Here is a 26,675-nt window from a genome sequence, read left to right on the forward strand (position 1 = left end):
GAGCCAATCTTTGCTTCCTTCATTCTGTTTCAACAATATTAATTTAACAAATACTTATTAAATACCTACTGTGTGCCAGGCACTATTTTGGGAGTTCTGTTCTATAGCGAACAAAACAGACAATATTCCTGCCTTCATGGAATAAATACACGTTCTATGTTTGTGTGTACATATACATATGTGTAGTATATGTATATGTAGGATGGCAATAAGTACTACAAAGAAAAATCAATGGGGAAAATTCAGCCCAAAAAAGAAATAAAGAGTGCCGGGGTGAAGTGCTAATTTATATAAGGTGGTCAAGAAAATATTTTCTTATAAGACAAAATTTGAGCAGAACCCTGAGGTAAAAATAAACAAAAAACAAACAAACAAAACAACCCACCATGTTGATACCTGCTGTACTGATATCTGAGGGAACATCAAGTGCAAAAGGTGGAATCATGCTTCTTTGTTCACAGAAGGGCGATGAGGCCAGTGTGGCTGGACAGGAGGGAGTTAAGCGGGGAGACTGGGGCCAGATCACATAGGGCCTCCTGGGCCATGTTAAGGCTTTTGACTTTTCCTCTAAATGAGAAGGAAACTCTTTTAGGCCTCTCAGATCTCAGGTCAAGCATTCTTTCTACAGGGAAGGCTCTGGACAAAGTCAGGGTTCCTTATCAGAGCCTCTCCTAGTATAGTACCAGATATTGATTTATTACCATTGCAGTCATATGTTTGTTTGTGTGACTACTTCAGTAATTTCTCTCTCCACCACTACTCATTTATTCATTTATTGATTTTGAGGAGTCTTTGAGCCATCTAAGAAGAGATGACTGTAGTCAGTAGGGAGAGAGGTCTGAGTTAGAGATATAAATTTGGTGGCTGATGATATATAGATGGCTACTGAGGCCTTGGGCTCTAACTCACCCAGGGAGAGTAAAGAGTGAGACACAAAGAACTAAGACCAAGCCTGTGTAACCACAGCATTTACTAGGCAGGTAGAAATGATGAGCCAGCAAATATTACTAAGAAAAAAACTAGCAAGGAGGTGGGATAAAAATCAGGAGAGTGTTAGTATCTTAAAGCTCAAAGAAGAATGTGTTTCAGGATGATGGAACTAATCACATGGATCAAATGCTGCTGAGAAGGGGGAGAATCTGATGCCTGAAAATTTTTCTGTTGGATTTAGTAGCATGGAGGTCATAAGTGACCTTAGTGAGAGATTGAGAGATGTCTGCTGGAGTGTAAGGCCAGAGGCAGATTCAAGTGGGATGGGAGAAGAGGAAAGTATTGGCAATGTGTAGAGTACTTTGCAGAAATTTGGAAGTGAAAGAGAGTGAACAGATAGAGCAGAAACTGGGAGTGGGAGTATGCAGGGTCAAATGAGTTGGCTGTTCTTTTTTCTTAAAGGGATGAATTTTGACATGGTTAAAGGCCAATGGAAAGAATCCATTTAAGAGCAAGAGGTTGAATATACTACAAAAAGAAGATATTATTAATAATATAAAATTCTGGAGAAAGCGGGAAGAGAGGATGGGATCAAAGTCCAGGTGGAAGGATTGGCTTTAAAACAGGAGGGACTGTTCTGGTGTAGGAGTAGGAAAGGGGCACAGGAAAGGGGCACAGAGATATGAAATTTAGAACCTTGGTACCTGTGGTAGCTATTTATCTACTTATTTTTAGTGGTAAGAGAATTGGACTAGGAGGCAAGAGATCTTAATTCTTGTGTAGGATCTTCCCCTAAAAAGATTTGTAACTTTAGGGAAGTTATTTCTTATTTCTTTGCACATTTTTAAAGTGAGAGTGCTCTGTTAGATGATCTCTAAGGTTTCTTACAACTGTGCTATTCTAAGCAATTCAAGAAAAGGTGAAATTTAAGATGGTAGAAAATTAACAACCTAGAATGTTCACTTTTATTATTTTCAAATGCAAGTGCTCACTTTCACTTCAAGGTAATGGACGGAGCCAATGTATTTAATCTCATCTTCCTTTTAGGACCCCACTAAAATGCCAGAAGGAATATAAAAATAAGAAGGAAAAAATACAGAGTAGTACTACAAAGCCAGAAAAGGTATCAGCAGCGGACCAGAAGAATGAAATGGCTGATGGTTATTCAGTGCTCTCAATGGGCCGGCTACTTCACTAAACAATTCGCATGTATTAAACCACTTAAATAATTCTACAAAATAGTTATTATTATTATTATCCAATGCTAAAAATGAGTAGAGTCACAGAGAGGTCAAGAGCTTGTTCCAGCCAGGCAGTGTGACTCTAGAGTTGTATGCTAAACCACTGTTATATAATCTTTAAGAAAAAATAAGAAATTTCTGCAAGTTATAATGTGGAACCCACACCCTGCTAACACAGGAATAAGAGAAGGATGTTGGAGAAATGATTATGAATCTTCCAAATAGAGCCCAAGAAAAAGCTCAAAATTCTTAGGGGCTAGGAATTAGGGTGAGTCATGGAGCAGAAAGCAGTGAAGTTAGTTAAGGGTCTGCCAAAGAACTGGGCCATTATCCAACTCTGTGCACAGTGAGAACCTAATAAAGTACTTCTTGTGCACAGAGACGGAGCCCAGAGTGAACTTTGTCATCGGAGAGAGAAATAGGGAGTATGCAGATAATTTCAGGGCCACCATAAGGATATGGGGACAAAAGGCATCTTGGCAGTTAAATCCTCTAAAGCGCTATCATGACACTTTCCCAACCTGTAGCTGCAATCTGTTCCCTATCCATGCTTCATAAATGGGATATTCCTGTTGGCACATCCCAACTATTCACCTGCACAGTTCTGTCACATTCAGAGAGAACGCCTGTCAGGTGGAGAGGGACCTTTACAACTGCTGAGGACCCCAAACTAGTTGCCAAAATGTAGCAATCTAATCCTTCATATGAATGGCCAATTACCACACATTCAAGGAAAACCAAGAGCATGATAGAGAAATACTAGGATGAACAAGCAAAACAACTGACTTCTGAGGGAAAAGTTGATGTGAACAATATTTAAAATTTCTAAGTAGTATCTTGAGAGCTGTCCAAGAGAATATTGCATCCATTGAACAAAATTAGTCTGCTATGAAAAGGACGCACTCAGAGAATAAGACAGAATTCTTACAAATTGAAAACAATTGCCAAAATAAAAGAGGTAAATAGCAATGGACATAACTGGAAAACTGTCCTGGGTATCTTGGAAGCTCAAGTTATGGAAGATCAGTGGGACAGACTATAAAGTACAAATAGGAATTTCATATTTTAAAGATTTCAAATCGGTAGGGAACAGATGGATTAATCAACTGATGGTATTAAGATAATTGGCTGTTCACTTGGAAACAAATATTTTAAACCTCATTTATCTCCCTTCTCTCCCATTTCAATTTATCCTTCTATGCTGAATCATTTCTATCATCATTCAAGTATGTCATGTATCTCCCATATTTAACAATCTAACCAACTCCATTTCTATTCCTCTGTCGCCCTTCACAGCAACACTTTCTAAACTTGTTGTCTGTGACTGATTACTCTCTTTACTTCTCGCCTTCGCTTTTACTCCTAAGCCCACTCCAGTGGGGCTTCCATTTTCACCATTCTGATATATCTGCTCTTCTCAAAGTTACCAATCACTTCGATGTTACTAAATTCAATGACATCTCTCTGTCCTCATCCTACTCAATCTCTTAGAGGCAGTTAGCAGGATTGATCACTCCCTTTTATTCTTCAAACATTCCCTTGGCTCCTTCTACGGCACCACTCTCTCCTGTTTCTCTCCGACTTCACTGGCTCCTTTCTAATCTCCTTCACTCAATTTCGAAATCTTGGATTGCCTCAGGGATTGACTACTTCTGGGCTCTTTCTTTTGATTCTATAATCTCTCCTTTGATGATCCCGGCCCTAGAGTTTTAAATATCTTCTATGTAACTATGACTCAGATTTATGTCTCTAACCCAGACCCCTCCTCTAATCAGCATCTCAAACCTAATATGTCTAAAACTGAGCTCTTAATTCCCTTTACCCCAATTTGTTTCTCATGTTTTATGCAAAGATAAGTACCATAAGATATAAACATACAAATTAAACTATTAAAGTACAAAAAGAGTATATAGAAATGTACATATGGGAAATATATTACAATACGTATATTAAGCTGGGGAAGGTCTTTCTAAGCATGACACAAAGCTTGCGAGTCATAAAGAGAAAGATTTACCAACTGACACACAGAAAACCTGTGTGCCTAAAACCAACATAGAGTTATAAGAGAAAGCGCAGACTGAGAGAAATCTCTTGCAGTACCTATAACAAATGGTTACTATCTATAATGTAGAAAGAACTTTTAAAATTCGTTAAAAAAGGCAAACGAGCCAATAGAAAACTTGACAAAGTCTATGAATAATGAGATGCAAGTGGAAGAAATGCAAATGATTGGTAAATATTTGAACCTCTGCTTAACTTCACCAGTTATTAGGGAAATACAAATTCAAATGGGATACTATTTTCAAGGATCAGATTGGCAAAAATTTTAAAGGTCAATAACACTTAGTATTAACAAAAATATGTGGGAACGGAACATTTTAAACCCTTTCTGTGAATGGTGGTATCAGTCCAACATTTCTGGAAGGCCGTTTGGCTGAATTGATCAAGATTTAAAATACACATGATTTATAATGCAGCAAACCTTTATGAAAGATATTTTAAAGAATACTAAAAGATATTTAAAATTAATTGGCACTTAACAAAAAAATTCTGATTTATAACAAGATAACTACAAGTAAGTTGTAAAGTTTCAACATGAACACTGGTTTATCTGTGCAAACCTCTAGAGAGACTGACAACACTGTTGGTATTTGCTTAATTTAAAAACAAAAATAAACCAAACTAAAGAATGTCAGTCTATAGAGAGATACAGTAAAATTCTCCTTTAATTGGATGGGTAGAGCCTGTGGCAATTAAATAAAGCAAAGTTTTCCTGGGGAGGGGGATGGGAGAGAGGAGGTGCTGAGTAAAAGGAACTTCTGTAAATAGGCTTTCAGTAATCCGGTGGTAAGGTATAGAGGGGGAGGGGAGGCATTCTATAGTCCTGTGATTAGGTCTCAGTCTTTCAGTGAGCCTGTGCCTCTGGAATGCGAACTTCACAAGTATTTCTCAGGTTTTTTTTCCCGCCCCACTTAGGTAGAACAGGGGGCTAGAGTTGGGTATTTCCCTTCCCCCCATCAGTTAGACTCTGACAATGTCTGACCAAGTTAGACTCTGGTAAACTCATTTCTCTTGAGGGCTGGCCTTAAGAACAGTTCCTTTTCCCCTCCACCTGCTGGAAACATGAGAGGATTTTTCATAGATATTCACTGTGAGAACCTGATCAAGCTCCTGGAGGTAAACTCACAAATTGTGGAGACTCGCCGATGATTGGGTCCCATGGAGTTTTTCTCTATCAGACTTGTCTACACCCAATTACACTTCATATTTCCCTGCCCTGGCATTGCTTCCCTCGGAGGTGTGTGCTCCAGTGAGTTGTGATTCTCTGTATTCGTGTGTCAGTCTCTTCAATGTGGGGGTAGCGGTTTGCCCTGTGATGAGCATTTCAAGAGATGTTGAAAGAATTTCTTTAGAGAGAAGGAAGATGTTACTGGTCAGAAACTCAGATCAACATAAAGAAGAGCACTGGAGAAGGAATAAATGAAGGTTAAACCAATCTTTCCCTTAATCTCACATTCTCCTCCAGAATTTGCCCCATTCTCTGCTTTCCTTCATAGTAAAAGTCCTCAAAGTAGTTGCCTATAGTTGCTGTCTCCACATTCTCGCCTCCTCTTCTCTTCTCACCCCACCCCCATTTGAGCACTCTGCTGAAATGGCTCCTATCAAATTTGCCAAATACAGTGGTCAATTTTCTGTCCTCATCTTTACCTACCAGCAGCATTTGTCATAGTTGGTTACACATGCCTTTATGAAATACTTTCTTCTCTTGGCATCCAGAAACTCATAGCCCCTCTTTTTCTTCCACATCATTGATCATTCATTCTCAATTTCTTTTTTCTGGTCCTTCCTCTTCTGTCTTACCTCCAAATGCTCACATGCCTGAGGGGTTTGGTATAGTCCTCTTCTTTCTCTACAGTCTTTCCTGAGGGCTCCTCATCTGGTCCCCTGCTTTAAATATCATCTATATGTTAACGTTACCAAATTTAACTTTCCAGCTCTGACTTCATCCCTGAGTTTCATAGTCGAATCTCAGATTGCCTATTTGACATATCCCCGTAGATGTCATATAGACATCTCAAACTTAGTATGTCCCCAAATAGAGATTAATGCTACTTGTGAGCCTTGTTTTCAAAATCTTATTTCATCAGTTTCATATTACAGATAACTATAACTCTCCTTCCCTTGCCCTAATTGAGTTCTACACATTCCTCTAACAATGTGGAGCTCCTCACAGAATACAACACATTCATGATGATTATTTCCAACACTGAAAATGTATTTGATGATCTATTATGTGCCAGTCACTGTTCCAGGCACTGGAGAGAGAGCAGAGACTAGAAGAAAGCCCCTGGCTATTATGGAGCTTACATGCTGCCACACTGGTAAACGGAGGGGTTTGGGGAACAAGTAAGCAAATAAGATAATCTATTGCTGTGAAAACGCTTCAACAGTTAAAATCAAGGTAGAAAGGTGGGTGGTCAGGATTCCTAAGCAAGTGATACTTAAGCAGTCTGAAGGACAAGAGAGATCCAGCTTGGCTGGGGAAATGGCATTCCAGGCTGAAGCATGTGCAAAGGTCCTGAGGTAGGAATGAGAAATCGAAATACCAGTGTGACTGAAGAGTGGTCCACTATGGAGAGCTCTGAGATGAGTCTGGAGATGCAAGCAGGGCAAGATCATTCAGAGTTTTGTGAGCAGGCCATAGCAAGAAGTTTGGATTTTATTCTAAGTGCTACTGGAGTATTTTAATAGAAAACCATCAGGGCATTTTAGGCATTGTTTGTTTAAATTTCCCTGGCTGTCACATAAGAAATTACTTGGAAGGGGACAAGAGTACAAGTGGGGAGTCCAGATTGGAAGGTCTTTGAGAGATGACGGTGGCTTATACAACTGTGGCGAGAGTGGACATGAGAAGTATTTGGAGTGTATTTGGAGTTAGAGCCAACAGAGCTTGGGGCTAGGAAGTAAAGTACAGAGAGAAATCAAAGATTCCTAGATTTTTGGTTTGGACAGTTGGGTTGCTGAGCTAGGAAGACTGAGGCAAAAAACAGATTTACTTTGATATTTAAATCATCAAGAATGATAATGAGGTAGAGGTGAAGCCAATAAAACTTCTTCAAATGAATGAATGGGAATGTGCCAGTGTATCCATAGGATAAATTCATTCATTCAACAAATATTTATTAAGCCTTTATTATGTGCCAGGCACTGTTGTAGGCTGTAGAAGTGGTATTGCTGAGTCAATGCCACATCTTTTTTGGGGCTGCCTTGTCTCAACTTAGATTACAACTGCCATTTGAAGAGGGCCCATACCTAACGCTGCCTTTATTCTCACTGCCCCACCTCATCTAACATATTTTGGGCACACACCTACACTTGCTAATTGACTGAACCAAATTACATTAAAAAGATTCCATAATGAGTGTAAATACACTAAATCAATAGTTTAACCCTACTGGTATCAATACGGTAATCAATATATTCCTAGCAAAAGGTGATAGAAAAGCATTGAATGACATACAAATTTTTATTACTCCAATCTATAATTTCTTAAGAATTACCTAAAAAAACAAAGCTTATATTGTTTATTTAAAAGGTAGTATTAAAATACTTTAAAAGGTCAAGATATCACGTTTTCAAACTTTAGACATAGTTGAGCCTAGAAATTTTTACATTCAGGTGTTGCAGGTTTATCATCATTAAGTCTAATTTCTATGAAAAGCCTGGAAATGGCGAATCAATAATGCTTTATTCTTAGAGCTTTACTTTTCTAATATTATAGGTGCTATTTCAGCAGAAACATTAACAAGTGGTATAAAAAGCCACCTCTGTGCTGCTGCTGCTGTCCTAGATTTCTTTATCTGGCCCAGGACTCAGTATCACAGCCTGGAAGTTCTATGGATAACCAAACTATAAACACAAAACCTGCTTATGCTTTCTATTTGTGAGTAACACATCTGACATACAATAACATTAGTATCCTTTTGGTTCCAAATGAAAAATCGAACTTATCTGTAGGACTCTGAACACCTAAAACTAAACTTTAAAATATGAAGTAGTTTTTTTCAAGTAATTCATCCCTGTGATAATTGTTTTCCATGAATTTAGACTATTTGCAATATAGACTTGTGATTTTAGGAAGGAAACATTTTAACGTTGAGTTTTTCAAAATTCTCAATTACAGTTGACATACAATATTCATTTCGGGTATCCAACAGTGATTGGACATTTATATAACTTATGATCGTCCTGATAAGTCTAGTGCCCATCTGACAACCATGCAATTATTACAATACTACTGACTACATTCCCTGTGCTATACTTTACATCCCCCTGCCAATTTGTACTTAATCCCTTCCCCTTTTTCATCCATTAACATTTTTTAGTTAGCATTTTACATAGAAATGTGAGCAAAGCTGATCATGTAAATGAGGTGATAAGAGGCAAAATTTGAGCAAACATTTTAAATGAAGTGACTGTCTTAAAAACAAAAAGAGGCATGCAGTTTGTATCTGAGAGGCCTAATTAGAAAAAAAAAAGCTATTGACAAATATTCAAATGGCCAGTCTGTAAGCCTTCTACTGTTCTCCAAGCCATGGCTTTGTTCAAACTAATTAAGAGCACTTCTCGGCATTACGTTGAAATGTTTGGTTTACTTTAAAAAAATAAAATTCAGAAACTTGAGGACATTATGCTAGGTGAAATAAGCTAGTCACGAAAGGACAAATACTGTATGATTCTGCTCGTGTGAGGTAGCTATAGTCAAATTCAGAAACAGAAAACAGAAGGGTGGTTGTGGGCAAGGGGTAAAGAGGAATGGGGAATTATTGTTGAATAAGTAGAGTTTTGATTTGGGATGATGAAAAAGTTCTGGAGATAGATGGTAGTGTTGGTGTACAACAATATGAATGTACTTAATGCCACTAATTGGATACTTAAATTAAAATTATAAATTTTATGTATATTCACAATAAAAAAGTCACATGGGGTGAGGCACTTAAATCTCTAAGTGTCCTCTGGGAGCTTACTCAGGGCCCTGGGAGATGGTGGGGACGGTAGAGGGCAGAGGATGAGGCCTGTCTGGTCCCCAACCCCATCAGCAACTTCCCCATATTTCTACCTCACTCCTGCCCACCTTCCAAAGCCCAGCTCTTCTGGGATGGGATCTCCAGCCCTCACTACTCCCCACGAGAGCGGGTACTGAGCTGCCACTCCCTCGTGCTTCAACAGTCCTGCATTCTTTGTCTTGGGCTCTTTCCTCAAGGACTGAAGCCCCTCTGGGATTGGGTCAGCCTCTATTCCCCCATAGCCTGGGGAAGGCCTGCAATAGCTGCTCAGTGTCCTTGTCTGCAAAACGCAGCTTTTGAGATCCACCTCCCACCTCACAAGGTGGTTGTGAGCAACCAACGACATAATAAAGCTCTTAAGTACAGTGAACAACAAATAAAAATAAGATCCATGTTATTTGAGAAAGGCATATTCAGAAAATCAGCTAACTCCTACCTTTTTTCCAAGCTTCAGAATCTCCAGATAGTTTATATCAGGAAAATAGATTCCACTCCAAAAAGGAAGAGGTAGTGACCCAAATGGACCAGATTTGGCAACTCCAGGCTTCAGAAAGAGCCCAGAGCCATCATTACTTGAGGAGGAAAACAGACCCTTGGAACGAATCACTCCAATTTTGCTGTCAGGTTTCTTTTGTAGAAAGCAGTAACGATTTCAAATATTTCATTAATATTGGCAAGATGAGTATTATTCTTATCTAACAAAGTTTCAAGTTTGTTCCTATACAAGGAACTTGTAGACTCAGAGAGCAGGATATTCAAGTCTTTCAAAAGAATCCCTGAAGCCACTTCTGGTTTATGCATTCGGGTTGGAAACATTATTTGAAACATAAATTATATAATCTTAAGGAGCCTTACATTTGGAAAATGCCAAGCAATTGTTGAACATTGCTGTGCACATTTGCTTCACAATAAATTTTCAGAACCAATAAAACTTGATTACTTAGAACACAGGTGACTGTGTGTGTTGTGTATACTTCGTGACTCTTAATTTGTTTATCAATATCACCTCACAAATTATTTAACAATTTACAACTGTTACTTTCACTTCCAGGGTATTTATATGAAAAGAACATCAGTGTTTATCAAACAAGTTAATGAACAGGGAAGTCAGAATGAAAACAACCCCCTTCTAAAGGTCTTAGAGCTCATTTAAAACTTGTAGTTATATGTCTTAACCATTTTATACGGAAGATAAAGCTTTCTTTTCCTTTCATTTAGAAAAAAACAATTTTGCACTAAATTTAATGTTTAAGTGCTTCTGGCTTTTCTTTGAAGGAAACCCTATTTTGGTTTGCAATTTTTCTATTTAACTTTCTTCGACTCTGATTTATCCCTGGTGAAAAATCCTGAAGATTTTAAGAAATCTCAGACATCAAATAAAAAATTCTCAGAAAGCTGGCTTGAAGTACAAGAACTCTTTTCTGTCTAAAGAGGGTAATGATTACACTTACAGACGATATAATGAAAAAGCATCAATGCAGTTTATTTTGATGTTTCTAACTTATGAGAGTAACTTCTTAAAGCTACATCAGAAGTCAATTAATACTGAATTTGGAAAGCACAAGCAAGAAAGACCCAAAATTTTACTGGGACTACACAATTTAGCACAGTACTAGGCACGATTCTAGAACAAAAACAAAAACACAAAACTGAAGTATGCATAACAAAAGATGTTCTCAAACTCAAAGGGATGCACGAACCTCCCAAAATTGTATACAAAAAGTTGTGTAGTGTGCGTTCTATTCTGGGGAGAGGTCCTACAACCCTAATCAAGTTCTAAAGGAGCCCAAATACTACACAGTAGAATTCTAATCTTCTCTATGTTTTCAGTCATAAAAGCAGTGGACATCGGGAAGTTCACTCTTACATATCTAATCGTCAATTTTCGTGGAAAGAGAGTAGAAAAGAAAAATGAAAGTAATTTGAAAGGACTGGGCAGGGAAAAACTTCAAAGTGCTGTTAATCTTTTAAGTTTAGTAACATGTTCTTGGTTTAGAAAGGGGAAATGGGGACGTAACTGGTAACATAAGCTGAAAGCAAGGAGCCTCCTACAGAATTTTTCAAATCCTTAAAAAATTAAATGTAAGTATGAATAAAGCAACAGTAAGAATTTAAAATCCAATTTAACTCAAGTCCAATTTTCAGTTTCTGCATTTAACAACTTATTTTTATTTCTGAATATCACAAATTTCAATCAGAATACTTTAAAAAATATTATTCTGCATGCATTTAACAAATCTGACAAGGGCCGAGTATCCAGTTTACTTGCATTACACTATGAAGTTTTAACTAAACAGCTAATTAACACATATTTAAAACCATTAAGTACAATTAACAATGAAAACATCAATGCATGAATCTGATGATATCCTACCATTATGCACATTTGTGTAACACTACTAGTAGTAATTATCCTGGAGCATAGGCAAATGTAGATGGAGGAACTGCCCTCAAAAGCAAGCTCAAGGGATTAAATATCATCATCATCATCATCATCATCATCATCATCAACATCATCGTCATCGTCGTCGTCGTCATCGTCGTCGTTGTCATCATCAGTACTGAGGACAAAGCTGCTGCCTGTGGACTGGGGCTCTTCTTCCTGAACATTCCCTGTAACACCCACAGTTCCTTTCTCGTCAGAATCATCAAATAACTTCTCACTGGAATTCTCTTCAAACAACTTCTCATTGGACTCATCATCTTCGAACATCTTTTCATCAATATCTTCATCTTCCTTTACATCTACTTCACCTTCTTTTTCGTCTGAATCTTCAAACATCTTTTCGTCTGCATCATCATCTTCCTCCTTTTCATCAGCATCTTCAAGCTCCTTTTCATCTGCATCTTCTTCATCCTCTTTTTCATCAGACTCATCATCAAAAATTTTTTCATATGTATCTTCCTCTCCTTCCTTTCCATCTGACCCTTCGTCAAATTCTCTCTCAGAGCCTTCATCAAACACTTTTCCAAAGCTGTCATCTTCAAATTCTGATTTTTCAGAGTAATTTTCTCCTTTTTCGAGAACGTTTTCATCAAACTCCTCATCAAACTCTTTTTTGAGGCCATTTTCTTCAAATTCTTTTTCAGAGCCATCTTCAAACTGCTTTTCAAAGCAGTCTTCTTCAGATTCTCTCTCCGAGCCATCCTCTTCAGACTCCTTCTGGGGGCCATCTTCCTCTCCAGACTCTTTGTTGGGGCCACCTTCTTCAGACTCCTTTTCAAGGCCATTCTCTTCATAAACATTTTTGAGTTTCTTCTTTTTGGATTCTCTTTCGGGGCTATTCTCTTTAGACTCTTTTTTAGGACTACCTTCTTCAAACTCTTTTTTGGGATTGCCTTCTCCAGACTCTACTTTGGGGTAGTCTTCTTTACACTCTCTTTTGGGGCAGCCTTCCTCAGACTTTCTTTCAAAGCAGCCTTCTTCAGATTCTTTCCACGGACCACCTTCTTTAACTTCTTTTTCGGGGCCACCTTCTTTAGCCTCTTTTTCAGAAGTATCTCCTTCAAATGCTCCCTCATCTTCTGTTTTTTCGAACTTATTTTCATCTATGGGTTCTTCAAATGCCATTCCAGTTGCAGCTTCTTGAGCAATCATTTTAGATGTGCTAGGGTGCTCGGAAAAATGCCTTATTCTAGAAGGCCCTGCCCTTTCTGAAGCACAGATGGAATTTGAACGCCGAAGACCTTTATTGGCCTCGGGAGCATTGAGGAATGCCTCCCATCCTTTCAGCCTTTCCTCTCTTTCTCTAGTGGTCTCTTCCACCTGTGCATAAATGTAAACTTCCATTAAAATAAGTTTTAGGCAAAGAGAAGTAACAATGTCTCTGAGCACTCATAATATTGACAAAAGTGCCCTGATTTCATAAGGCATAGCTTCTTAGGAAATCAAACCAATTTTCTATCTTCAGTTTTCAAACCTTTACATCTTCATTTACTAGAGTTGACCTTATGATCATTTAAATAAATGCCCAACACCACAGTTTTGCAGAAATGTCTCATCAATTAAAAAGTTAATATTTGAACTCTGCCTGTACTTTATAACACAAAAAGAAGATAAACATTTTGGTTTAATGTGTTCTTTTCTTATCACTATTTTGAGCAAGCCTCACATTTCAGATTTATAAACTGAAAGACTGAAACATTTTTCTTTCTATGCTCTGAATGCAAAGTATTATTTAAAAGTGTTACTATTATATTACACAGATTAAACCAAATCCGAAACTTATCTTAAGGACTGCTCGATCAGTACTTGTTGGTAACAAAACAATTTATGTGCCCTTGATAGTTGCAGAATTTACCTGATAATCTGTAGTCCCATCCCACACTTGGGCAGTAATTTGACGGCCACCAAACCACCGTCCATCAAGGGTTTGAATGCAATAATCGGCTTCCTCTGGATCTCTGAAGGATACAGAGGCCACACCATCTGGGTGTCTCTAGAAAGATAGGAAGAAAAAAAAAGAATAAATGAGAAAATTCAAAATAAAACATACACATTTGACAAAGTAGTTAAGTAGGACTGTTCTTTCTGATAATTTGAGATAAAAGGTTCTATGCATGAAGTCTTTCTTCTCTTTTACTCCAGGCAGAGACACACAACTAGCTGCTTCTTTAGCTTCATCTTTTCCAGCAAGAACCAAGCATAATGTCCTTGGAAATGTTTCTGCTGACAACACTATCTAGGAGAGGTAAGACAGTATAGTTGTTACATGTGGACTCTAAAGTCGAATAGCCTTGGGATTCAATCCTGGATCTACCACTTAGCAGTTGAAAGACCTTGGGCAAGGTGCTTGATCTCAAAATTTCAGCTTTCTCATCTGTAAAATGAGTATAATAGCACTTACCTATCTCTAAGGATTGTGGGAATTAAATGAGATAACATGTAAAGTAACTTCTAGTACTCAATCGATAAACGATGACTCTTTTAAGTGATTATCACAGGTCAATTTTAGAAGTAAAAAAAGGGTGAGGAGGGGAACATACACCAGAATATTTTTGATTGTTCTCCAAATACGGAGGAGAATCATTCAAGAGGGGAAAATGTGAGCAAACAGGGAACCATAGGTCTCATATGTTTTTCTTGTACTTTATTGGATCAGATGCTCTAGAGTAATGATAAAGGGAAATAAACGCAGCATACCAAGTCTATCAAAGCTTTGACTTACAATCCGTGTTCATCTAATTATTGCTAACAGATGACTACCACTAGATAGCAGACCTACTATATAAAAACATTAATCTAAAATTTGGGGCACACTGACATCTGATAATAACTTTGAACTGGACGAATGACTGTTTCAGAAATCATTTGTTCAAGCCATGAACTTACATCAAAGAGAAGGAGCTTCCTAATTTGTCCAAACTTTGAACACTCTACTCGAAGGTCTTCTCTGATCTCATTCAGTACCAACGGATCATCCTACAAAAAGACACATGATTCAAACAGGTTTGCCCCTTTAAGTACAAATCCTGAAAATCAAATTTCTTGCTTTGACAAACCAACAAATAAAAAAGGTTTTGCTTAAAGTTAGTTACATTTGTCTTCAGTCTACAAAATTAAAAAAAAAAATCAAATGAAGTTAAACTTCCACGGCTGCTGCTATTATGGGTCTGCCCTGCCTTTAAGATGGAGGAAATGGACAAGCACGGTAGGCGGCAGCTCAAGCATGCAATGGCAGAGGAGTGGGATGGGAAGTAGGACTGCCCAAATAACGGCAGATGTAAGGGAAGAAGTCCTGTGCCACATACTAAGCCAGAGATTACTAATTCCTTTGTGCTGCATGAGCATAATAACTGTGACAATGAGAGCCCTTTGCTTTGTGTTTTGCATAGATTCCTATTTAAGAAATGGTATAATGGAGAGAGACATATTCTTTCCATTGACCAAGTATTGTAAGATTGTTCTTTGAGCTTCCATGATTCTATTTTAACTCATGGGGTAAACCTCCCTTATAAGGATTCCTGTTTATCTGGTCTCCTACCACAATGCAACAGAACCATGCAAATCAGGAGCTGTTATTAAGCACACAATAAAACACATTCTAAAACAAACAACGAACGAACAAACAAACAAACAAACCTCACGTTCTTAGCTGTTGCTTTCTTGCAACTACAAATCTATTAAGAACACTCAAATACTGGTGCTTGAGGTCAGGTGGACTCCAAACTCCATGCCCCCTCCCCCAACAAAAGGTTTAAGATTTCCTGTGGGAATTAACAAATCTTCCTCCAAGTCCCAATGCATGAAGGCTCATAAAGTTACATTATCAACTTGAATTACAACTATATGAGAATATAACCAAGGATACCCTATCTACAAATTTCTATTGAAGCAGACTTACAATTTTTAGGAAACATTAAATTCATCTATCTCAGATTTTTATCTTCCTCATCAACTAAAGAACTGCAAAAGACTACAAAAGGTGGCTTTTCCCTCCTAAAGTTCTCTCGAAAAGCAAAAATGGTTTATTTGTTATTAAAAGTAGGCAGTTACTGGAATCAAATTTAAAATAAAAAATACCCTATAAATCTGAGGCTTCTAAAACTACAGCTGGTAGGATGCTATCACTTATAAAATCTAATTTTGGAGAAGATGCCCATTTGTTTAATATATAATTATCAGACCTGAAAGGACTGGGGAATGGATCAAAAAGTCATTAGGCAAAGTCCTGTGGTGGCTTTTCGTTGTGTGTGTGTATCGTGAGCCCCTATCAGATTATGTGCTTTTTGAAGGCAGGAATCTTGTTTGAATGAGTTTCATACACCTCCCAGAATAAAGCACAGTCTTTTTCCATATACTGAAAGTCACTAAAAGCTTTTTCAAAGTTTGATAAACTATTCCTCATACCTTTATTTTATTACCAAGGGAAATCAAGATTATATTAAAAATAAACAAAAATTGTTTCAAAATATTTAACAAAGTGTGAGTCCATGGTGGGGGGAGGGGAGCACCTTCTTTATTTCTATATCAAGAAGTCTCAGTGCTTTCCCTAGAAGGATATCAAATTTTAGCCAGTCTTCCTAGACCTCCACTTAGATTTATACCAGTTTGAAAATAATTAATGTATCTTCACTGCTTTACGGTATCCTGAAGCTTAAAGATAATAATGCCCTCCTCTAAGAAAACTCTTTAATGTAGCTAAGCATGGAAATTTTCTAAAGACAACATTTTGCAACCAAAACACTTGAGACTAAAATCAGACTGATGTATTGAAATCATCTGTAGTCAATGCCCATGTTTACCTAGGGAGAAATAAACCACCTTTCTCCTTCCTTTCTAGTCTAAAATTACACAATGTCCACTAACCACATGATGCGGTTACTGAGCACTTGAAATGTGGCTACTCCAAATTGAGGTGTGATGCAAGTGTGAAATAAACACCACATTTTGAAGATTTAGTATCAAAGGGGGAAAAAAAACAACGTAACATAGCTCATCAATATTTTTGGTAATATGGAAATTATATTATTTTGGATATATTGGGTTAAATAAAATTCATTATTAAAATTTCCCCTGTTATATTTTACTGTAGCTACTAAAAAATTTTTAAATTAAACATGTGGTTCACATTATATTTCTACTGGACAGTGATGGTATAATGAGAAACCTATCTTTGCATATGAGTTTTGATTCATCTCTTGGTATTCAAATTTGCCAGGCATGCATTTTTAAATAAGGCTCTGAATACTGAAAATCCTCTGAAGTTACATTAAAAATATTAGCCTTTACATTGTTCACCCTGATAGGAAAGAGTATTTTTAGGTATTTTGCTTCCAACATTAGTCACCTGTTTGGAATAAAAATATATTCCATCCTCCAAAATCTGATTTCTTTCCGACACCCTGTGTAACCTGAGAATTGTTTTTGTTTTCACTACAAAGCTCAATGTTTATCTCTGTTCTTTAGCTGAATATGGAATCTTCAGTCAAGTCATTCCTGTGGTGATAGAAATGAATATCTGCATTATCCAATACGGCACCTGTTAGCCACATGTAGCCAGTGCAACCGAGGAATTGAATTTTTAGTTTTATTTCATTTTCATTAATTTAAATTTAAACATCCATACAAGGCTAGAGTCAACTACATGGAACAGGTCTATACTGATACACTCTGAGATTCAGGCCCATAGAGACACTGAATAAAAAACAAGATTGTCTGTTGTCCCTCTGACTGACAGGCTCTCATCGAGCTCAGCAGACACCAGACCAGGCAGGTGGGCAAACAAGGATTTTTCTGTCTGTGAACTCTGAAGCCCATTACTGACCTCCCAGCCTTGGTGGCATAAGCATCTGAAAAGAACTTTCCTTCATTTGCAAAGATGCTAAAGAGAAAATGTTTTATCCATTGGGCAAACGGAAAGACTGCCTTGTGAGTAACAAGGTTTTCATCCAATCATTTTTTTTTCACTTTTTCTTCATATAAATATTGAGGGCCTACTATGTGCCAGGTATAGTTCTAAACATGGGCAATATAACAGCAGCAAAGAGGCAGACAGAGTGCTGGTTTTCATGGAGCTCATATTCTAGTACGGGAGATCTAATTATTTCAGATAATAATAAATGCTATGAAGGAAACAAAGAAGAGTAATACAAAGGCTCTATTTATACTAAATGAATACCAGTTTTTAACAGTCAAGAATTTACAAGCATGAAACTTCTATCCTTAAACATATCCACTGGAGGGCATTTCTACAAGTCAAGGTAGAATAAATGTAGCTTTTTGGAGGAAAGAATATTTGTTAAGCTAGGAAGACATAAGTATGCGCAGGGTGATAGCTAGACTCAAATAAGGTGTCTCATTGAGTAAGGCATGAGGCAAAAAACAAAGAGAAGTAATTACACAACAGACTTCTACTTGCAGAGGTTCCAGATATTTTAAGTTTGCATTTATATTCACATTCAACTGTTAGAATGGAATGTGTGAATCAAGGATCTCAAGTCATAGACATCAATAGAACACCTAATAAAACCAATCATTTACCAGGAGGACAAAATGTGATGAATTGTAGGCAATTCTGGAGTTGTACCTGGCAGACTAGATACCATGATCCATCTACGCATTCCTTTCAAAGCCCCACCTGGCAAAGATAACGTTTCAAAAAGCATCTAGTATGCATGTGTATATGTGTGCTTTTCCAACATACTCCATTATCACTTCGAGTCTAAAGCAGCTCTAATATATTTCAAGATTCTTCAGGATTTTACTCAGAAGTGATATCAAACATCATAAATATACCACGTTTATCTTTCAAATGACCTCAAAAGATACACAGATGTCATAGCTGCACAGTAAACCCTATCACATCACTATATGCCCATTTGGCAGATCATTTGGGGGCCCTAGTCTCTAAGGAGGATAAAATGATATTGCCATTCTGACTCTAAATGCACAAAAGGAACAAGATTGGACTTTGGTTTCAACCAGATCATTTGTAAACCTGGAATTTTACATTACGAACATTTTTTCTTATATGTAACTTATCATTAATTTCAGAATCCGGGCAGATAATAAAGAACTGTCCTTCCATGAATAATCTCATTGGTCTGTGCCGAGAGAGAGATAAGAACAAGAGGCAGAATGTGACACGAGGTACTCTGATGGCTATTAACATTCCTTAAATCTCTCTAATAGCTCTTCTTCCTTTATTTGCTTTTATTCACTGTTTTTGAAATTTTACATAGACATTAATATTATAAAGTCCTCCTAATAGCGACTCCAGAGTTTTGCAAAAATTAGGTCCTGAAAAACAACCTTTACTATTTAAACATTGGGGGCTGTATTTCATTAACCTAAGGAGTTCTAAGGACCAAACTTTTAGTACTAAAGTGAAGTTTTCACTTCCAAGTGTGAAACTGGTCCTCCCCATCAAAATCAATCCATACTTGTTGAACTGCACTCAAAATCCACAAGCAGTTCCCATATATCTTTTAATGATTATATATTTTTGATGATCTCCCATACCAAGTTGTTGCCATTTGGGGCCACAGGATGGGTATTAAACAGCCTCACCTGTTTAATATGATTAAAAGAACACTGGGCTAAATCAGGGAAAATCTGAAAACTCAACTGATTCTTGGCGCCATTTTCCTATCCTGATGACTACATGAATGTGTAGGATGTAACATGACAAAGATGGTGGGAAGCAAGCTTTGGGCTCCCTTGAAAGAAGGCACAGCAATGTTTCTATCAGTAAGAACACTGTCTCCCACCTCAAAATCCATAGGATGAAACATATTTTTGATGATGACAACTCGCTCGTGGCGCATTCGGGATGGCCCAGCTCTTCTCTCAGGTCTCCAATCCAACTGCCTAATGTCATAAAGTAGAAATAATCCTTTATTAGTATTTAATAATGATAATTTTATTCTAAAACAACAATGTATATTTTAGTTACAGTTCCATTCAGAGAACTTCCTGGAATAAAAATAATGGACAGGTGAAAGATGGATCCAGTATCTGAAATCCCCAGAATATATATATTTTTTCAGAACTGCTGTCTGGTTACAAATATTCCAATGAGATTCCTGAAAACTTGCTAATTATTTAGTATGTATAATTACCTAGGACTATATACTTTGAGGACAAAATATATGTTCAGATTGTATTGGTTTTTAGACATTTTGTGATTATGACAAACAAACTGCATTGAAATGCGTAAAAGTACTCATTCTTTGTTACAATCTTAAATTTTACTGACACTGTTTATAAAATTTGTAGGTTATCTATTTTAGCTATTCTTGTACAAACTATAAGACATCACAACTAAATGTTTTTATGATCATTTTATCAATAGTTTAAGCAGTGTTAGAAATGTTATTAGAATGCTCACAGAAATACTTATCATTTTGGCTAATTTCTTAAAACTGGCATATTTCAAAGTACGTATTAAGTAAATGGATTAATAGAAACTCTATGACATGTATATACTATATACAACTACATAGTAAGTATACTGATAAAATATATCATTTCTATTTCTAATTCCTACTACGAACTTGTATGTAAAAATTTAGCTCCTGCTATAGCTGATTTCAATCCACGTTGAAAATGAATTAATGGCTCTGGTATAGAAGCCTAAACTATCTTATTTAATCTAATGTTCAGCATTTTCTAGAGAGCAATCTTATCTCATTTAAGCCTCTGCTGTATTACACTCCAGAAAATGATACACCACCGCTGTCAAATCATCCTACAGTACAGATTACAGGTTCCTGATGACCTAATAAAATTCTTTCAAAATAATTTGTAGGTATATTTGATGGAACAAAACTAGGTGGCTATCACCAAAAGCATACTCTAGAATGTTTATATGAAACTTTTGAAAAGGAAAAAAGGACACCAACTTTTGTTGCAGAGACAGCTTTTTCTTGTAGTCCTTGCACTTCTTCTTCTTCTTTGAGGCATCATATTCCCCCTTCAGTTGAAACTTTGCTACCTCGACATGCAATCTGTAGCCTCTAATTTCATCTTCATCCAAAAGTTTTAATGCGAGATCCACAGATTCTCTCTTTATAAAGGTAAAACGACACATTGTAAGGTACACACTTAAATGAAACTTTAGCCATTTTTTGGATGAATGATGACTATACGCACGATAATGATTGAAATATAACTACCTACTTTGGGATAAAAAAAACTTTAGAATGCATATCAGGAAATCTGCACTCAAGATATAGCTGCTCCCAACCAACTATGTGAACTTGGGCAAATTATTTAAAGATCCTTAAGCCCCAATTTCTTCATCTGTAAAATGGGAATAGTAATGCCTCCATTGCAGGGTTCTTGACAAAATTAAATGGAATAACACACATAAAAGATAGTGAGTGGCATATGGTAGTTGTTCAATAAATTATATTATTGGAATAGTAGTTCTGCTTCTTGGAGTCTCAATTTCTCAAATATAGAATAAGACAAATGAACTTGCATGATTTCTAGGGTGCATTCCAGTTTTAAAATTCTAAGATATTCCTTATTAAAAGACTAGATGATTCAAGGAACAGGGAATCACATAGCTGGTCTTGCATTTTTTTTGTTCACCAATTAAAATGTAGATCTGTAATACACTGGGAAGTAGATGATTATCTGACAGCTTGTACATTAGACACATTTGTGGATTCTGGGTCCTATACAAAGGCGAGAGCTGTCAGTCCTAGAATCAAAATCTAAAGACTTGAAGAGAACACAAAAAGACAACTGAACTGAGCTGTGCAATCAAGTATGAATCCTGGAACAATTAACTATGTTCTTCTGGAATTCAATTTACTTTTTCCATCTTGCACTTTTATTGGTTATAAATTATACATGTAAAGTTTCTCAAAAGTCCATTTTTTTTCTTTTAAAATCCAATCAAATCCCTTAAGAATCTGTGCACAGATTTTTCATAATCCTTGAAGAACTTATAAAACTCTCAGATCTTACATTTTAAAATTACATAACTATCTTCCTATAACGGTCATACTCATGTCCCATTCCCATCATGTTCAAGAACCAGGTCAAAAACTTCTCTCCCCAAAAGCTGTCAACTTAATTCTACCCATTTCTGATTTCACTGAAGTACTCACAACACACCCGTGGTGCTAGTACCATTGTGTTTTTTTTTTATCTCTTTTTTACTTTATAATTATTTTCAGATTCCATGACGTAGGGGTTATGTCATCATTGTGCCCATTTCTTTTACACTCTGCAATAATGGGTAGCACTTGCTCCTAAGATGATAGGTGTTCTAGATATGACGGCTGCCTTTAATACTGAGCTTTCCCTGTGTAATTTATGATACCATGAATGCATAAAGTTAAGCAAATTTCTGTGAATACCACTCTCTTCTCTCCCACTAAAAAAATATTTTGAAGCAGTAAGCACAAGCAATCATTTCCTTTATGGTCTAATTCAGGGTCTAGAAAACTTCTTTTGTAGAGAGCCAGTTAGTAAATATTTTAGGTTTTGTGGGCCATGTGGTTTGTGCTACAACCACTCAACTCTACTGCTGAAACAAATAGTCATAGACAAATGCGTAAGTAAATGAATGCAGTCGTGTCCTAAAAAATTTTATTTACAAAGACAGGCAGTGGGCCAGAGTTTGCTGATCTCTGGTCTTATTCATTCCAATGGGCGAATAATGTCACTGGCTTTCTTTCCTTTGTGGGTTTTTAAGATGTGTTCTGAATTGATCATATGCATACACTCTGAGAGATCTTTGCAGTGAGAATTCTTTTAAGACAAAAGAAGCATTTCAGTCACGTAAGTTAAATAATATTTTGACCTGATACTGTATTTTCTTAGATGAACAAGTGAATAACCTTACCAATGTGATACGCGAAGGCACAATCTGAAATTTCAGTTTTCTTAACATCCTGTTCTGAATAGTTCTCAGTCTTAGTTATTATTTATACAAAATTATAGCCCTGCATCCTGAGTTAAAAATGGAGATCAGAGAAACTTATCTGACCACATGACTAACCTTCAAATAACAGCAAAGTCCATCTCCTTTAAGATTTCCTTGATTATCTTTGTAAAGTTTGACCTTAAATTCTTCTGTTTGAGGATCTCTCATAATAATGCCAAACTTGGACATGAGCTGTATAAATTCATCCACTGTAATGTCTGGAGGCAAACCTATAACAGGAAAAATTTTTAAAAATTTATAAAGGCATCTAAATAAAGGTGAGGGTTACTTAGCATTCTATCAATTAGAAAGCTACAACTCAGATGAGCACAATTTTGATTTTCTAAATGTATGTAAAAATCTCGCATCTATAGATCTGGGGAAATTTCATGTTTTCATGTATTCAAACAAACATTAAAATTAATGCTTTGCCTAGGCCTCTTATCAATGAATCTGAGTGAGGGGGCAAACTGCCATAAGTTACCTAAAGCAGACAAAAAGGATGGCATACGAAGTTACATACATTTAATTTTTCTTAGTTTTGTAATAAACAACAAACATATTCCTCACTAATGCAAACAGCTGAACAAAAAATGACAATAATGAAAAGACTTTAGAGAAACTGAAAATCACTTTGTAAAAAATATCAAAATCAAACATTTTCTACTCTAAATTTGTTTAAAAAGGTATACATACCAGACACATATACATTTGTATTTCTGTCTTCTTCAACATGAAACCATCCTAAAAATCAAAATGAATACATAAAACACATGCAAGAAAAGGTAAAAGTCACATTATGAAATCTTGACAATGTGGCAGTTTCGCAAAACTTCCAAGGAACTTTTCTTACCCTTAGAACAAGACACACTCAAACAATTGTCCAGCTTTCAAAGTATTTGGATCTTTTAACAGATAATTAGTTTCAGAGCCCTGTCTGAAAAAAGAGCTAGTTTATCTTGGTTTAATACTACCTTTAAAAAAAACTCATCCTTGCATTGACTTTAGGCCTTGGCATTAAGTTGCTTCTAACTCCAATCTACTGTTAGACATGGCCGAGCTGAAGCAAAACTGACTTGAGTTCAATTTAATTAAACTCAGAAAGTATAAAATAATAACCTTACAAACAGAACTTCTGATAATCCCCTAATAATAGCTCTATTTTGCAAAGGAAGCAACTGAGGCACACAACTGAAACAGCCTACCCAATGCCCACAACAAATTAGTGTGAGAGCCAACATATGAACCCAAATATAATTTTTAAAAACTCATCTCTATGATTCCTTCGAAGCCATTAAAATTCTCTAAAAAGTAACTATATATACACACACACATTTTAAATTTTTATACTCATGTTTTGTAAGTTAAATCCACTTGCCTGAATCAGCCTTTCTCTTTTCTCCCCTCTTTTTGGGATCAGTAGGTTCAGGGGTTTTTCTTTGTGGAGGTTCTTCTATGGGCCTAGCACTGACATCTTGTACATTTGCAGTAGAGCTAGACGCACCATCATTAGAAAAGCCATAATTGGCCTGATATGTAGCGATGAAATCTTCAGTGATCTGAACAAGAAATTCAACACACACATACAGAGAAATTAAAAATGATTTCCTTCTGTAAAAAGTTTATACTGTGCTAAATTACAGTCTATTGGGTTATACAGCTTAATATAGAAGTGGATAATGGTTGTAGTAATAAATTATAAATGCAAGAATAGTCACCTTATATAGAAAATTGTGAATAAAATGATTAAGAAAATAAGACACAGGTACCTGGATGATCAACACAAAAGACTGAGAAGGCATTTTAAATGATGTTGGCATTTTTTCTAGTTGTTTCATTTATAAGTTACTACCTCTCCACAGTCTATTTAACTAAGGCTCCAAGTACATATAACAAAAGAAGTACCAGACAACAATAAAACAAAGTAAAAACCAATAGTCAACTAGTAATCTAACAATAGAATCAACATTTCTTTAACTATATAAATGCACAAAAGTATACGTACACTAACTTTAAATATCTGTACACAGAGAACACACATAATGGAATTTTGGTGTATAAAAAATGAGGCTAACAATAGTAAAATTAAATGCTTGTTTTAACTTTATCATGAATCAAACCACAGTGGAATTTTGGTGTCTAAAAAATGGGGCTAACAATAGTAAAACTAAATGCTTGTTTTAACTTTATCATGAATTAAACCACATCATTTAGTGTCATAACAAATTAAGGACAAATCCAACTCACATCTACCCTCCTGGCTTTAGGGGAAAAAGCACAATTGCACAATGAAAGAAATGCAGTTTTATCTTCATACCAATCAATGTTAGGACACAGAGGAATGGTTAAAATTTTTAACTCAAAGTTTGAAGATGTATGGGCCTCCATAACATAAAAAGATAAGAGTCACAAATTATTCTGTTATCAGACTATTGTTAAAAGTACTCAGAAGTCTGAACAAAACAAATCTGCACTCGAGCTGGCACTACCAGTACCAGCTGAACTCTTGAACAACACACAGGGGGTTCAGTCGAAAATCTACATATAACTTCTGACTCCCCCAAAACTTCACTACGAATAGCCTACTGTTGACCAGAGCCTTACCGGTAACAGTCAATTAATGCATATTTTGTATATTACATGCATTATATACTATATTCTAACAATAAAGTTAAAGAAAAAAATGTTAAGAAAATCTTAAGAAAAATATATTTACAGTACTGTACTGTATTTATTGTTATGTGACTTTATGTCGTCTGTTTATTAGATGGGAAAAAATCCATGTACAAGTGAACCCACACAGTTCAAACCCATGTTGTTCAAGAGTCAACTGTAGTAAATTTAACAATTTGGAGGGAATGGAAAATATAAACACCAAATGGGAAAGAAATATGTTGAAATAAAGGATTTTTAAAGTAACAGTCAAATTATACAATGGAGACAGTTATCACAGGCTTGAATGTCAATTAGTGTGCTATTGGTATCCTTTTTCCTGCCCATATGCGATTTTGATTAATGGTACTTTTATGGAAAAGTTTACAGAATCAAATTTAACACCGGTTATTTTACTTCCAAGCTGAAATAAAATACTTAACGATTTTCAAGTACTCTAAACAAATATATACAGATCTTTTCCATCCATATTCTGTGCACCTCTAGTCATATATGTGTGGTTACATGATTCAAGCTTGTGTGTCTAGGGACAAAACTTAATAGGAAAGTAAAGAGGTGCAGATAAAGTTCAATAAGTAAAGACATAACTGACTAGTTTTTTTTTTAATCAAGAAGCTGCATTTTGCACATAGTATATAAGCTAAACATTTGAATTCCTAGGATAAGTGACGTTGGCTCCCTGAGAGTAACAGCTACTAAGTTTGCTCTTGGTGTTTCTCCTTTTTGCAATAAAAAGCAGTTACCGAGTAATAACCAATTGTGACCTTCACGGATAAAAAATAATAAGGCATAGAAAAAAGAATTAAATTACTTTAAAGACATCTCCCTAAAGATTTTCGTTCCTTTACATATCGGTTCTGCAATGGACACAACAACAAACGTCACTACCCGTGGGGGCTCTAACCCAGGACTTCCCAAAGAAAACGTACAAGGAGCGCCCCGCGAGGCTGGCCAGCTGGGCCGGCTCTGCAGTGGCACCAGTGACACACTCTTACCTTGGGGAACCAAGCCTTCTTGTCCAGGTCCCACTCGTAGGGGGTGTCATCTGGCTGCTGCCCAAAAGAACCGGTTGCTCCGCCGGGATCTTTCTGGATGTCTCCGTCCTTCGTGTCTCCATACAATTCTTGCATTCGCAACTGCTCATCAAAGTCGTCCTTTCCATCTAAGTTGTCGCTCATGTTGCTACTTAGCCCAGAGACAGGGTCCAGGCGAGCTGAGAAGCCGAAATGAGGCTGGAGAACAGAGAAAATGAGGTCTGCTGCACTCGGCTCGTGCTCCACCGCCCCCCGGCGCGCCTCCCCGTGGCGCCCCAGCAGCCCCCGGGAGGTCCGGCCACACAGCGGCCGCACCGCCCCCCACGCCGCCCGTCCGTCGCGCGC

The 26,675-nt window shown here is 36.7% G+C and overlaps 1 protein-coding gene across 1 annotated transcript; it reads right to left on the bottom strand.

The window, feature by feature from the left end:
- Positions 1–10,697: 10,697 nt before the first annotated feature.
- HTATSF1 (HIV-1 Tat specific factor 1) lies at positions 10,698–26,609 on the bottom strand. Its single transcript, XM_039874881.1, has 9 exons — positions 26,292–26,609; positions 24,002–24,182; positions 23,320–23,367; positions 22,699–22,853; positions 20,585–20,748; positions 19,451–19,550; positions 14,571–14,660; positions 13,540–13,677; positions 10,698–13,004 (listed from the first exon to the last, which is right to left on the bottom strand). The coding sequence occupies exons 1-9, from the start codon at positions 26,472–26,474 to the stop codon at positions 11,709–11,711; spliced, it is 2,355 nt and encodes a 784-aa protein (XP_039730815.1). The 5' UTR covers positions 26,475–26,609; the 3' UTR covers positions 10,698–11,708.
- Positions 26,610–26,675: the final 66 nt, after the last annotated feature.

The sequence above is a fragment of the Pteropus medius genome, unplaced genomic scaffold (genome assembly GCF_902729225.1).
Source record: "Pteropus medius unplaced genomic scaffold, Ma_sr-lr_union100, whole genome shotgun sequence".
NCBI lineage: Eukaryota > Metazoa > Chordata > Mammalia > Chiroptera > Pteropodidae > Pteropus > Pteropus medius.

Coding starts and splice junctions, on each gene's coding strand:
- HTATSF1 (XM_039874881.1), bottom strand. CDS start 26,474: ATGAGCGACAACTTAGATGGAAAGGACGACTTTGATGAGCAGTTGCGA. Junction 24,183..26,291: donor AGAAGGCTTGGTTCCCCAAG/GTAAGAGTGTGT, acceptor TTTCTTGTTCAG/ATCACTGAAGATTTCATCGC. Junction 13,005..13,539: donor ATGGGACTACAGATTATCAG/GTAAATTCTGCA, acceptor ATTTATGCACAG/GTGGAAGAGACCACTAGAGA.